At 41.5% G+C, this 15,303-nt stretch overlaps 2 protein-coding genes across 2 annotated transcripts; both read right to left on the bottom strand.

Annotated features, from left to right (window-relative positions):
• Positions 1-461: 461 nt before the first annotated feature.
• On the bottom strand, positions 462-2,796 carry LOC130570843 (claudin-34-like). The gene has a single exon (XM_057361285.1). The coding sequence runs from the start codon at positions 1,819-1,821 to the stop codon at positions 1,117-1,119; it is 705 nt and encodes a 234-aa protein (XP_057217268.1). The 5' UTR covers positions 1,822-2,796; the 3' UTR covers positions 462-1,116.
• A 2,966-nt stretch (positions 2,797-5,762) lies between these two features.
• shroom2b (shroom family member 2b) lies at positions 5,763-11,993 on the bottom strand. Its single transcript, XM_057362165.1, is given in 9 exon segments — positions 5,763-5,893; positions 5,896-5,967; positions 6,072-6,237; positions 7,328-7,726; positions 7,834-8,376; positions 8,678-8,742; positions 9,019-11,233; positions 11,327-11,443; positions 11,902-11,993. Coding segments are annotated over 9 exon segments (3,753 nt in total). The 3' UTR covers positions 5,763-5,809.
• Positions 11,994-15,303: the final 3,310 nt, after the last annotated feature.

The following is a 15,303-nucleotide window of genomic DNA, read 5'->3' as shown; positions in this document are numbered from 1 at the left end:
CGTCTAAGAGAAATAATTGAGATATTAAAGAGATCAGAAGACGAGTCACGTGGTTGTGTGTGATCTGAACTCACAGGTCTGTTGGGTTTTTATATTCGGACGCAGCGTTCTGTCCAATAGAGGCCTTTTGTTCGCCGGCTCTCAGTCTCGGCACAATGTGGACCTCAGAGGGAACGGCTTTGGCACGGACTGTTCTTCCAGGATAACAATTAGTGCAGTGATAGTCTGGAGTTTTTCACGTGCCCTGCCACCGCCATCCTCCACAGCAGTTCACATGAGCGGCCTCAACATCTGAGCTACACACCTACCAGCGTGGAGCGATGCCAACGGCCCAATGACGCAAGTTAAAGCCTCCCACATCACTTCCTCTACAATCATCTGTCATCTCATGGGGTCTTAAACCCGGTGCCAGGAGATCAACGTCCAACAGAGTTTAACTCCAACTCGAATCCAACACATCGGAATAAAGTCAGTACACACTTTCTGTCTTCTTTTGATGTACTCTTCACAAGAGAAGATATTTTGAAGGATAACCAAACAACATTGAACCATTTAACTAAAATCTTAATCCGTTTTGAACAAAGCCCTGTGCCAGAATGTAATTTTACACACAAGAGTGTCTTATGGACCGAAACCTGAAAACTTGAAATAAACATTACACAAACATTTACTTATGTGGTCATCATATATATGAGCATCTCTGAATGTTGACCAATAAATCATTAAAGAAAACCATAAATTCACACGTCCTCATAAACACATATGAATATCTGCAGCGCGCATTCATTTTCATAAATTCAACTTTTAATTAAACATCATTTTGATGTGATAAATGAAGGCGTCAAAGTGAGGACGGTAAACGAAACCTTTCAACAATAATCTATAACAAAACACGCTATAGAAAAAAATGATAAAAATGCAGTTTTTACACTTCTGTATTGCTGCAAAAGCAATAATACGTACAAACAGTAGAAAAAAACAGTATAGAAGTAAAGAAAAAATATTCAGGGTACCACAAAAAACATTTACAATTCGTAGAATTAATGTGTTTTAATTTGTACAGAATTAATTTGTACAATTTAGATGTTTGTGTCTACACTATGATGTAGTTTGCGGTCACTCGTCTGTTCTGGTGAAAGCAGGATTGTCTGTTCCATCATCGTTCATGTGTTTGTCGTCTGGTTTCACTTTGCATGTCGAACCAACTGGAACCCTGTAAGACAGAACGATCAGCCCACTACAAACTACCAGAAAAGACGCCACAATCCCAACACCGATCCCCGGGCCGATGTGCTGCTTTTCAGGTGCGGACGGCATGCGGAACGCTGGGGGGAAAACAATAGTCTGGTTGTGTGCAACAGAGCTGAGATTCCAAAAGACTGGGACGAGAGTAGAAACTCCGGTGAGAATGAAGAGAGCACCTCCAGCGGAAAGAGCCAGACGGATGCGATTGAACTGATTAAATCCAAAGTAAATGTTCCTGAGGCCGTACACCACGCTGACGTTACCCATCAGCCCCAGAATCACAGCCACTAACATCAGCACCTGAGCGGCAATGATCTCAGGAGGAGTGAACGGGTCAAACGCACCAATCTTCTGACAAAACAGGATTTCATTCTCTGACAGGATCGGAGCGTTGCTGTGAAAACACACTCTCCAGATGCCCACCCAGGCCAGACCGGAGGAGATGACGGACGGGGCGGACACTTCCCACACCCTCCACTCCACCATTCCCATAGTCACTATGGTGAGGATCCAGCCCACCGTACCGAGCACGAGAGCCACGAACTGAGCGTGAGCCGTGTGCACGAGGTACGGCATGACACCCGCTCCAGTGTTCTTACAGGTCAATCCTGACGAGACGCATCACGCTGTCTCAGACGGAGTCTTCATACTGTGACTCTCTCACGCACACACGGGAGAACGTGACTCACAGAACCTGTTGTGCTTTTAAACGAACCCACGCTGTCTCCAGGACACCTGGCAAACAAACCTCCCGCATCCCTCTGAGAGTGAGCGAGCGAGCGAGAGAGAGAGAGAGAGAATACATCCCTTTAGATTTCAACACAAGCCGAAGAAATTCAACACATCATGTCAAGGAACCCTTGCAAACATTTACCATAGCAAACAGTTTCTGCCGTTTGAAAAAAATCTCTCAACTAATGAGAGCTCACGAGACTGCGTATACACAAATAAAGTATATTTATTAAAATACAGTACAGTACAGTAGTTATTATAGCTCAAAACATTCATTGAAATCTCGTGTCACCACATTTCTATTGTACTGTTCTATTGTTTTTTTATTGCACTTATGCTTTTCGTTGTCCTTATGTTGTTCCAATTGCTTCCATTGTTTCCTAAATGACTAAATGTAAATGAACACAGTGACAATGGGTGAAAGCTGCAGTTACCATAGTAAATGTTGAAGTGATAGCAAAATTGAAAATGTCATGTCATTTCATACCTGTTTAAATGACTTTGTTCTGATGAACACAGAGAAAGATATTTGGAAGAATGTTAGCAGTTTTCAATTCCGTGACATCATTGACTGCCATTGTAGGAAAGATTAAAGGTGCCCCAGAACTATTTGTGCTCCTAAATTCTTCAAAATATCTCACTTTGTGTTCAACAGAACAAAAAAATTATTCAATATTGTTTTTCCTACTATGGTACTGGATGATGTCACAGAACTGAAAATTGCTAACATTTTTCCAAATATCTTTCTTTTTGTTCAACAGAATAAGTCATTATAATGAGTAAATGATGACAGAATTTTTTCTTATTAATCATTTTGATTAAAGCCACATACTTTAAAGTAAAATGATATGAAAATGATTACATTACCACATGAGAGTCCATACATCACATGTTGATCTTCTTGATGTCGGTACTGTACTGGAAACAGTTTAAAGTGCACTTCACACACACACACGCACGCGCGCACACACACACACACACACACACACACAGTACATACACACACACGCACGCACGCGCACGCACACACACACACACACACGCACGCACGCGCACGCACACACACACACACACACAATACATACACACGCGCGCACGCACGCACGCACAAGCACACACACACAGGCTTTGGTTGACTATCTCCGTGGGGACAGTCCATAGGCGTAATGTTTTTATACTGTACAAACTGTATATTCTATCCCCTAACCCTAACCCTAAAGATCATAGAACACTTTTTGCATTTTTAGATTAAAAAAAATATTGTTCTGTACAATTTATAAGCTTTTGTGCCCATGAGGACCTCAATTTTGGTGACACGAGTCCCCATGTGTTGGTGTGCATTCAGGTTTAGGTCCCCACCGGTATATACAAACATGAAGACACACACACACACACACTGTGTAAATAATGTTGTGAATATGTCTCTGTTAATGATTGACTCACAGTCAACATCATAAAATCACACAACACAAAGAAAGAGAGAAAATCGAGTGACTTCAGCCATCGGCTCTTACACTATAATGTGACACGATGACATGTGAGATAAAAGTGTGATGTTGGATTTACTGTAACATTCTGTATTTGTGACATAACCACGAAGCATATCCAAGCAAAAGTTTATTTACTTTACATTTACAGTGTAGCTTAAGAATACAGTTCCAGTAAATGTGTTTGATTGTGTTTAATGTACACCACAGGCTCAATGATCAGGGAAATGAATTTGAGTTTGATGAGAAATGTTATAATACAGCTCATCATGAACATTTTGAGATTTATCACTGTAGCACTCCCTTGACGGTTTAACACAAAAAATCACATTGAAATGAACTTTAAAAAGACTAAATCTGGATCAGAGAGAGAATATCAATCTATCTGGAGTTGAGATCCAGATTAAATATATCTGAAACTTTTCTAATGTCACAGTAAACCTGCACTTCAATCATTCGGTATGAGAATAAATGAACATGTATATATATTTATATACTGTAGTAAAACTCACAGCGCATGAGGATAAGACGTCACCGTTCATTCATTAAATATCCCTGAAAACCTCATCAAATCATTCCAGATACTCAAAGAAAAGCAAAATCCAGTCTCCTGTTCTGACGGTGAGAAATCAAATCAATGTCCACAGCAGATAGAAAACACAACACGAATAACAAGTGTTTGGTTCTAGTCTGGTGCATAATGGATCAGAAGAGTTTATCAGGGTGTAGTCTGGTTCAGTATGGATCAGTAGGGTGTAGTCTGGTTCAGTATGGATCAGAAGAGTTTATCAGGGTGTAGTCTGGTTTGGTATGGATCAATAGGGTGTAGTCAGGTTCAGTATGGATCAGTAGGGTGTAGTCTGGTTCGGTATGGATCAGAAGAGTTTATTATGGTGTAGTCTGGTTCAGTATGGATCAGTAGGGTGTAGTCTGGTTCAGTATGGATCAGTAGGGTGTAGTCTGGTTTGGTATGGATCAGAAGAGTTTATCAGGGTGTAGTCTGGTTCAGTATGGATCAGTAGGGTGTAGTCTGGTTCAGTATGGATCAGTAGGGTGTAGTCTGGTTTGGTATGGATCAGAAGAGTTTATCAGGGTGTAGTCTGGTTCAGTATGGATCAGTAGGGTGTAGTCTGGTTCAGTATGGATCAGTAGGGTGTAGTCTGGTTTGGTATGGATCAGAAGAGTTTATCAGGGTGTAGTCTGGTTCAGTATGGATCAGTAGGGTGTAGTCAGGTTCAGTATGGATCAGTAGGGTGTAGTCTGGTTTGGTATGGATCAGAAGAGTTTATCAGGGTGTAGTCTGGTTCAGTATGGATCAATAGGGTGTAGTCTGGTTCAGTATGGATCAGTAGGGTGTAGTCTGGTTTGGTATGGATCAGAAGAGTTTATCAGGGTGTAGTCTGGTTCAGTATGGATCAGTAGGGTGTAGTCTGGTTCAGTATGGATCAGTAGGGTGTAGTCTGGTTTGGTATGGATCAGAAGAGTTTATCAGGGTGTAGTCTGGTTCAGTATGGATCAGTAGGGTGTAGTCTGGTTCAGTATGGATCAGTAGGGTGTAGTCTGGTTTGGTATGGATCAGAAGAGTTTATCAGGGTGTAGTCTGGTTCAGTATGGATCAGTAGGGTGTAGTCTGGTTCAGTATGGATCAGTAGGGTGTAGTCTGGTTTGGTATGGATCAGAAGAGTTTATCAGGGTGTAGTCTGGTTCAGTATGGATCAATAGGGTGTAGTCAGGTTCAGTATGGATCAGTAGGGTGTAGTCTGGTTTGGTATGGATCAGAAGAGTTTATCAGGGTGTAGTCTGGTTCAGTATGGATCAATAGGGTGTAGTCAGGTTCAGTATGGATCAGTAGGGTGTAGTCTGGTTTGGTATGGATCAGAAGAGTTTATTAGGGTGTAGTCTGGTTCAGTATGGATCAATAGGGTGTAGTCTGGTTCAGTATGGATCAGTAGGGTGTAGTCTGGTTTGGTATGGATCAGAAGAGTTTATCAGGGTGTAGTCTGGTTCAGTATGGATCAGTAGGGTGTAGTCAGGTTCAGTATGGATCAGTAGGGTGTAGTCTGGTTTGGTATGGATCAGAAGAGTTTATCAGGGTGTAGTCTGGTTCAGTATGGATCAATAGGGTGTAGTCAGGTTCAGTATGGATCAGTAGGGTGTAGTCTGGTTTGGTATGGATCAGAAGAGTTTATCAGGGTGTAGTCTGGTTCAGTATGGATCAATAGGGTGTAGTCAGGTTCAGTATGGATCAGTAGGGTGTAGTCTGGTTTGGTATGGATCAGAAGAGTTTATCAGGGTGTAGTCAGGTTCAGTATGGATCAGTAGGGTGTAGTCTGGTTTATTATGGATCAGTAGAGTAGTCTCTGGTCCAGCGGTAGACTGTCTTTCAGACTTTTAAGTTGTTCTTCACCCAGTTTGATCTTGTCTTCTAGTCATCATCTCGCAGACTCGCCCGCGCCTCTCGCAACACCTGCAGCTTACGGCTCAAACTGTCCATCAACTCTTGCTACATCAACACAAACATCACAATAATAAAACACTTCAGTGACACAAACATACTGCAGAACAGATTCTTCTCATCTGTGAATGTCATTCAGAGTGACTGTGTACCTTCTTGTTGGACAGATCCGAGTCGAGCTCCTCTTCTGAGTCATGTTGATTTATGTGTTCCTGCATGTCCTTCATCTTGATGAGCAGCTCAGCTTTAGGTGCAGATGTGCTGTAATATGAAGAAGTGCTCAATAAAGACACAGACGCGGTCAAACTCTCCTCCAGCCTGCAGAGAAAAATATAACACACTGAATCAAGCTTTTAAAAATCATCAGCATTTAATACAATATCACCGTGTACATTTACACTCTGTGTGTGTGTGGGGGTGTGTGTGTGCGTGCGTGCGTGTGCGTGTGTGTGTGAAGGGTAAACCCTACGGTATGGGGACAAAATGTCCCCACAAAGATGGCAATATCCAAAACCCTTGTGGGGACATTTTTTTGGTCCCCATGAGGAAACAAGCTTATAAATCATACAGAATGAACTTTTGTGAAAATGTAAAAGAGCAGACAGTTGTGTGTGATTGTTAGGGTTAGGGGTAGGGAATATGATACACAGTTTGTACAGTATAAAAACCATTGTGTCTATGGAATGTCCCCATAAAACATGGAAACCCAACATGTGTGTGTGTGTGTGTATATGGGGACAAATGTGGCCCCAAAAGTAATAAAAACGCACAAATCTAGACTAAACCTCACATTGGGGATGTCCTCATTTGTAAAACCACAATATTTTTTTTTCAAAACTGTAAAAATGCAGAAAGCTTCTTTTAGGGTTAGTGTTTATTATGGTGTAAATATCTAGTGTTTCTTTCTAGTTGTGTATAAAAAAAACAATAGAAATGTAATAAATGTGTGCGTGCGTGTCTCACAAGGATGTTAAAACCTTTTAGTAAAATCTGACGGTAAAATCCACATTGTGTGGTCTGTGGTCTAAATGAGGTTTATGTGAAAATGTAAAAATGCTGAAAAGTTTGTGTGAGGGTTTGGTTTAGGGCTTGTGTGTGTGACATTAACAGTTGTGTGTGTGTCAGTAGAGGGCAGCAGTGTGCGGTTTGTGATTGGTGACTGATCTCACATGAAGAATACTCTACTATCAGAGACTAATATCAGAATGAGCAATCAGTAGTTTATATCACACAGACATTCAAACACTTCACACTAATGTAGCTGTGTTTACTGATGATGAATAACAAACACTAGAACTCTTCAATGTCACTCTAAAACCAACGAAAGCCAGAGTAATGTTAATCCTAAAGTCAAATCTCATCACTATAATGTTTATAATGTTGGAATTCAAAACACTGTGTTTGATACCTCATCTGCGTGTTTTTCACACACACGTGTTTGTTCGTGTTCTTCCTCCTCTGTTGGATGTGTTCACCCTGAGGAAAGATCCCCTCCATCAGATCCATGGTGGTCTTCAACTTACTCTGATCTAAGATATCCACAAGACTCTTATCTTTTCCCATGATGTCTCTGGCCAGTTCCTCTCTCTTCAGGTCGTCCTCCGAGCGTTGGGTGGGGTCACTGGTGTTGAGCAATTCTGTCCTGTCATTGGTTTGATGTTCAGATGAACTCTGATGTGTGCTGCTGTTCTTCAGTTGAGCGGTTTTATTCTCTTCACATCCTCCAGATGATCCTCTCTCTGAATCATTCTGTATGTTGAGCTTCTGTCCGGCGGCGTCTGTTTCTGACGTTTCCTCAAATTTACAACTGCATCACAAGAGAATTATTGAGCTAGTCCTGAGGACAAACACTGACAACGAATGCATGTAATTTAGTGGCTTCATCTACATCTTTATTCTATTTTGTATTCTTACCCGATGTCTGGATGTGTTTTCTTCACGTGTGCTTCATCTGTAATAGTCCGTGTGAAGAACACAGGAGACGGAGAGTGTGTCCTGTTATCTGAGGTTACGGTCACATCAGTGTTCTGTTGGGAAGAGACGGAGATATGACCTAACACAGGGAGAACAAGAGAAAACTCCCCCTCGCCGTCCTCTGATGTCAAGCACATTTCTCTTTCCAGGGTTTCAGTATGACAGGGTGAAGAACACAGTCTGGTGAAGGATTGAGTCGGCTCAGGTGTTTTTCTCACCGGTGAGGCCCCCTGTGTGGGCTCTGTTGTTTCTAGATGGGTGGGAGTTTCCTCCCTGGACCACACAGGCCTTTGATATTCAGTCCCTGTATTTTTTGGACATAACTTGCCAGATACAGGAACCTGGAGATGATGTGAGGAGAGAGGTGACGGATCTGTGGAATCGGGTCTTGGTGTCTGGTTGGGTGGGGGAGGATTTGCCACGTCTTCATTTTGGGGAATATTCAGTGTGATCGCCTCAGGGATGCTAACAGGATTTTGCTCCCTTTCAGACAGATCACATAAAAGTTATGTTAAGAGAGAGAGAGAGAGAGGTTAAACCAGCTATAAATGGTTAGCTGGTCGTCCAGTCTGGTAAAACTGGTTAGGCTTGTCTGTTTTGTTGGTTACATAGCAGTTTTGGGTACTTAGGTGCAGATGGTCAGCTAAACCACCATAAACCAGCGAAAACCAGTTCAGACCATTTAATCCGTACTTTAATATGACCAAGCCATTTTGCATATTTCACCATGATCCACAACTGAATTATGTTTGAACATGTAGTAACTTAGACAAGAGGTCCTAACCTGATGACACAAGTCTCCCGTTTGTCCTTGTGTTCCGATGAAGACATTTTGGGTGGCAGTGTTTTCTGAAAGGAATTAACACACGTGACAGGGATTCTTTTACATGAAGGAATAACTGACCCATGACATCTGCTATGCTAATAATACATCTCTTTTTTAGCCATTATTAACTATTTTTTTACAGCGAGCAGATGAGGTATCTGAAACCGTAACCTCTCACTATCACGTTTATCTTGTGAACAAGAATGTTTACTGTGCAGAGCGTTTTGTATTAGCATCATTATGAATGTGATATCTGTAAATGAAGCCAAACATGATCAGTATCATGACAAACCAGTTACCCGAGTGTGAATGTCAGCAGACGGGGAAGAACGTGATCTTTCGTGAACGCACACCGTGCCGCTAGAGTCCAGAATGTTTTCAGCGGAGTGAAATCTGCCTGCGTTTCCTCTTTCCATTGTCTTCTTCTGCATGTTCCACGTAGCCTCATATTCAGCAAACGTCTCGAGACGTTGTTGTTGTTGAGCGTTCAGGTTTGAACGGCTTGATTTACTCTGTCTGAATGGAGATCTAGGGATACCTTCATCTAGGGTGTCTCTTGTCAATTCAGTTTTGTCTCTGCGACCGGGCAGGGACTGCTTAATAATGGGCTTTTGGAAATTCGGTTTACTAGAACTCTCAAAGAATTGATATCGGTCCACAAAGGACCCAACTGCTTTATCTTCAACCCCTACTTCATTGATCTTATCTGGTTCAGAGAAAGAGTGCATTTTATTATCCATAGCAAACCGTTTACGTCCTCCAATACAGGTGAGTTGGCCATTTTTTGGAGGTTGGCCTGTTGAAGTTTTGTCCCCGGGAAGTTCCAGATCTCTCCTCATAAAAGATGTGGCCTTCAGAACTTTGGCTTGGGCTTCCTTCAGATGATCCTTGTAGGTGTTGGTGAAGGAGCCATCGGATGAGGAGGTCGAGGTCTCGTTGGACTTCCAGACGACAGAGTCGTCCTCAACTTCACTGGAGCAGATCAAGTTAGCCGCACTTCGGCTTTTCTGCAGCTGAGCTTTCTTCTGTTGGATCTCTTTGCGTAAAGTGGTGGCATAACGGTCGCTCCTTCTTCCCAGTTTGCCACCTATGGAGTCGGAGGATTCTTGATGACTTGCTTCTTTGGATGATACTATCGATTTTTCCGCAATCATCTTGCTCTCCTGGGTCAAAGAGTATAACATGGGCGTCTTAATTGGACAGATCTTCTCCTCCTGAATGATCCAGGGACTGGACTTCTGCTCCGTCTGATGGTTGGGTTCGTGATGGAACCCACCTTTATTCTTTTCAGGGGAGTTTCTTTCCTTTTCACTAGAGCTGGACTTTAGAAAGACACGAGGAGGTTGAGGAGACGTAGCTTCAGTTGGAGGAGGATTGATGGCCTCTTTGGTGCAACCATTCTCAGGCAGGTTAAGATAAGGTTGGAGATACTTTGTCTTTGTCTTTGCAATCTTTTGAGAGCCAATAGTTCCCGGCGTGGTCCCTACTTCAGTCCTCCGTTCATTTCCTCTCAATCCCTGTGGATGGGTAGAGGATTCTTGGCATGGCTGCTGGGTAGTGATGCAGTAGTATCGGAAATGAGATTGGCCTTCATGGTTGTGTTCAAAGGTTGTTGAAGTTCTAGCAGAGTTTTGAGTCTCTGAATTGGTTGGCAAGTCTTGAAGACTTTGGTAGTAGCTTCCGACGCTCTGAGTCTTTGGTGTACATGCAGTACTAGGATACATCGCAAAGGGACTCTCATTGCTGTGCTGTCTCTGATGATGGACTTCATACGTAAACGGGTTCTGGGCTTGTCTTACATCAGTGCTTGAGCGGGAAAATGCTTTGCTAGGGTTTATCTGATTTTGGTTGCAGTCTTTAATGGAAAGATATAGATGAAGAAAGTCTTTTTTTGGAGGTGGGTTGTAGCTATGTCTCGCCTCCCGTCCCATTTCGCTGGCGTGGATATCGTCACTGTGTCTATCCACAGTTCTGGAGGGTGGATACACAGAAAATCCTTCAGGGAACGACCCAACCAGGCCCTTCTCGTGAACTCTGGTGGCAGTGAAACTATCACTACGCAGTGGAGGAGGAGGTGCAGTTGATGGTTTATTGTCAGGAACATGCCTCACAGGTCCAGGGTTTGATCTCCCGCTGGAGGAGAATTTAAAGGCAGCGTGCTCCTCTATGCTGGGACTCACACATCCACCTGTGCTCATGGGTATCTGCAGGTATCTGTGGCAGTCATTGGTAAGCTCATTTGGACTGCCTCTGTAAAACATGCCTTCAGTGGTGGTGATACTTCGAGGTGCAACGGGGTCTTTTGCGCCTGACAAAAATGATGGAGGCTTGTTGAGACCCCTCTGAAGCACTGAATGGTCCACTCCATCACTAAGCTTGTTCGACTGTGACTCTTTAGAGAAAGCGTGAGCTAAGGGCTCTACACTTTCCATATTTCCCACTGAGCTGAACTGGCAAGACACTTGTCGCAGATTCGTCTGACCCCAACAGCTGGTGTAGTCTTTTGAGGGTGAACTAGAGAAGAAAAGAAAAAAACTTAACTATTGTTAACTATAGTATAACTATTGTTTCAATCATTGGCAGAGTTCAACAGCACACAAATCTCACCTTGCATCATATCTTGTCGGCCAAGAAGACTCTGCTTCAGATTTTGGGATGTCTGTGATGGGGTTTTCGGCAGATTTGGAGTTCCAGGAGTGGGGCCGACATGAAGACTCATTCCTTCTGAAAAGCAGGTAGATAGAAAGCAATAGGAATTTCAGGGATGTTTCTGCATATTTGGGTTTTATATTGAATATTGCTCTGGGATCATAAATGGCATTCCAAACTACTCCACCAAAATATCACTAATGCAGCAGGACACGTACCCTCCTGAGATGCGAGATAGAGGACAAAATCAAACAAATTCTTCGAGGAACACATGCACAACATTCTCTTTTTTAAAATCAATACACAAACAATGGATGACATGATGCTCGTGACGTGAGTTCTACAGAAGTCAGTGGAAATGGCAGCACAATAATCAGATTAAGCAGGTAATCCCGCGTCTTGCACGTGAACAGAGCGGCTACTGCTAAAACACCACATGTCAATGGATGTGACACTAAGGTCGGGCGGGGGATGTCAGGCTGATGGATAATATCTACAGGGTCGTATGGGGCAGGGGATGAGATCGTCAATACCTCATAGAACTTCGCAAAATCTTTGTGAGAAAGTTTCTGGCCACGTGTGCGTCACTTTCTGCAGGCATTGTATGAGTTACAATATCCACCATGTTAATATTCCTGTGCATCAAGAAGAAAGAACACGACATACTGTGGGCTATAAAGCTTCAACTGTATTACACAGCGTAAAGAATACATTTACCAATCAACTCTATAACTTGAACAAGTTTACGCTACTGTTCTGTCAAAGTGTGTCTGTAAATCTGTATGCGAGTCTTTCTTCAGTGGAGCACAACAGAAGATATTTTGAGAAATGTCTCAGTGGTTTTATGTTCATACAATGGAAGTTAATGGAGTTCAGTGTTGTTTGATTATCAACATTCTTCAAAATATCTTCTTTTGTGTTCTGAAGAAGAAAGAAACTCCTACCGGTTTGACATGACATGTTTTGGGTGTACCATCTCTGTATTCACGTACAGTTCATCGGTAACATCTCTATTTGGTTGAATTGGAGAACGAAGTCACCCAAATATGATAGTCTTTGAGTCGCAAGTCACTATGCAAATCCATATCAATGCTCAAAAAGTCAGGAGATGGATTCAGAACAGAAAGAAAATGTGTTTTAAAAAGAGAAGAAACACAGAAGAAACAATATGAGTGTTTATTGTTATGAACCCAAAAACACGTTTAAACCGTCACCCCACAACTTTACATAGAAACAACACATGCATTGTGATGTTCACCAGAAAAATAATGACAGAAGACAAACAATCCAACAGAGACAGACACAGATCATCTGAACTCACCCTCTTGTTTTGAAGTAAACCTGTCTCTGATCAGAAAGAGAGTAATGTTGGATTATCCCTCAGTCTTACAGAGCTTCTTTACGGCCGTGAGTTTACTCGGATGCATATTTCTCCAGCCAGTTAAATTCCTCTTAAACACTTGACACACATAATCTCAAGAATTTGTCAAGAATGTAAAGGCCTTGAGAGGCTCGTGTAGATTAATCGACCAGTCTGAAAAACTCCCCGTTCTTCAGCTTCACACAAACATCAGGTCTGTCCCGTCAATAAGAGATTTCCTTCAGGGATTACAGACATTTCAGAAGGGGAGGAGCTCACAGGCTTTATAGCGTCATGCTGTAAAATCAGCTGTCCTGATTGGCTGATGCAGAAATATCCACAGGGCTACGAAAACACAACCGTCTGTCCGGCCCGTGCCACTAAAAACATACGCTATGGGACTTGCCTCAATGCCGATAATAAAATATAAATCAATCAGGAACTAAAGGCAAAAATAATTGCTGAAACATACACATTTGGAGTTTACAGTCTGGGAAGATGGATTTAAAAATTGACGTATAATTCAGAACATACATAAATATGTTAATAAATGATTTTGTAGGTCACTGATCACAGATGAACCAGAGCTAAATGTTAAATAGAGACATTTTCACCTAGTGTACCCGTGACAGAAAAGAGAATATTGAAGAAAAATCATTTTGCCTACAATGCAGAATAGATTGAAGCGAAACACACACCGTGATAACAGCCGGTGACGTTCTCTGATATCTGAGTCACACTGATCCCAGACATTAACACTGAATACACACACATCACAATAGAAAGTGCTGTGATCACCACCAGCAGGATTACAACTGATACACCAGACACACACACACACACACACAGAGAGAGAGAGAGAGAGACACACACACACACACACACTAGTGTGACCGGCTCAGATTCATCCACACGAGATCTGACTGAGAAACACTTCAAAAACATCACCAGTCCAGACAATTAGAACGATCATACTAAAGCAAATAATGAGAAGAAAGGTGATAAAACAACTCCTTAGATAATAAAGAGCAGCGAAAAGAAACATTCTCTGATGAAAAGCAAACTTAAAAAAACGCGATCTTTATCAATATATTGAGTCGGAGCTGAAGGCGTAATAAAACACGTAAATGTTACAGTATCTAAATACAGATTCAATCCCTCAGCTTCACAGCCCGTCATCAAACAAGCTCACTAACTGAGGACACGTTAACATGTTTACTCACATGATCTCAAATGATCACCAGTGCTTTTCTGGGTACATAAAACATATCATTTCAGAATCAGAATCAGAAAGAGCTTTATTGCCAAGTGTGTTTGCACATACAAGGAATTTGTTTTAGTGACAGGAGCATCCAGAACACAGAAACAGCAACAACAGTACACACAGACCATAACACAATAGAATACAGGACACAATGATTTAAATAAGGGTATAAACAATTAAGAAATACAATACAATAAACATAAGATAAAGATATAGAGAGTGTAAAGCTATGTATGTATTTACTGATCTGTAAGATCATAACGGCACAAAACTTCTCTACAAACTAACGCCTGTGAATCAACGGAATACGAAGACTCTATGTATATATAATGCAATGACTTTCACATATTGGAAGTGTGGTAAATATGTAAATCTTCCAGTGTCTGAAGTGAAGAGCTCATCGATGCCACTAGATGACGCAGTAGAGAATGTGGCTGTCAGACTACAGATGAAAATTAGTCTGTATGGTTAAATCTGGCATACTTACATGTACTTAAGTGTTCGTGTTAATTCATGTGCATTGTCCCCTTTTAAATAAATAAAATAATAAAATGATGAAGAATGTTTACTTGTCTGACCTGTATAATCAAAGCAGTGTCACGGGAGCTAAGAAAGCATTAAACCATATGACACTTCCAGTCATTCTAATACTGCTCTAAAGAAACAACATTTACATTCAAGCATTTGTCAGATGCTTTCTATGGGGTTCCATATCTGAAGGTTGCACAAGGTGTTTTGAAAATGTATTTTGTGATCAGAGAAATGCACCAACGCATTATTGTGATGTCATCATGAATGAAACATCTGTGTTTGTGTTACAAATCTCACACAGACGTCTCACATTAATTTTAAAGTTCATATAAGGCAATATATGTGTGTGTATGGGATGCTTCGACACGTCATTAGATTAGATTAGATTAGATTCAACTTTATTGTCATTACACATGTACAAGTACAAGGCAACGAAATGTAGTTTAGGTCTAACCAGAAGTGCAATAAGCAAGAGCAGGATATACAGTTGTGCATAAATACATAAATACAGGATAAAGCAAAATTATGAAGAATTTACAAGTGGCAATGTACTATGACCATTATATACAGATGGCTATTTACTGAAAACAGAAATTTACTGATGGATATGTACAATATGAATTAGACTATGCAATTAGTCATGTTGTGTTCCTCATTTTAATTTCCTCCACACATACTGAAGTTGGTTTATTTAACCAGCACTGAGTCTGTTGTCATACTGCACATTCTTCATGAGTGTCAACGTTTGTTTTCACAAGAAGAAATTATTCTGCTGTCAGA

The sequence above is a fragment of the Triplophysa rosa genome, linkage group LG20 (genome assembly GCF_024868665.1).
Source record: "Triplophysa rosa linkage group LG20, Trosa_1v2, whole genome shotgun sequence".
NCBI classification, from domain to species: domain Eukaryota; kingdom Metazoa; phylum Chordata; class Actinopteri; order Cypriniformes; family Nemacheilidae; genus Triplophysa; species Triplophysa rosa.
This window is presented reverse-complemented; position numbering and strand designations above follow the sequence as displayed.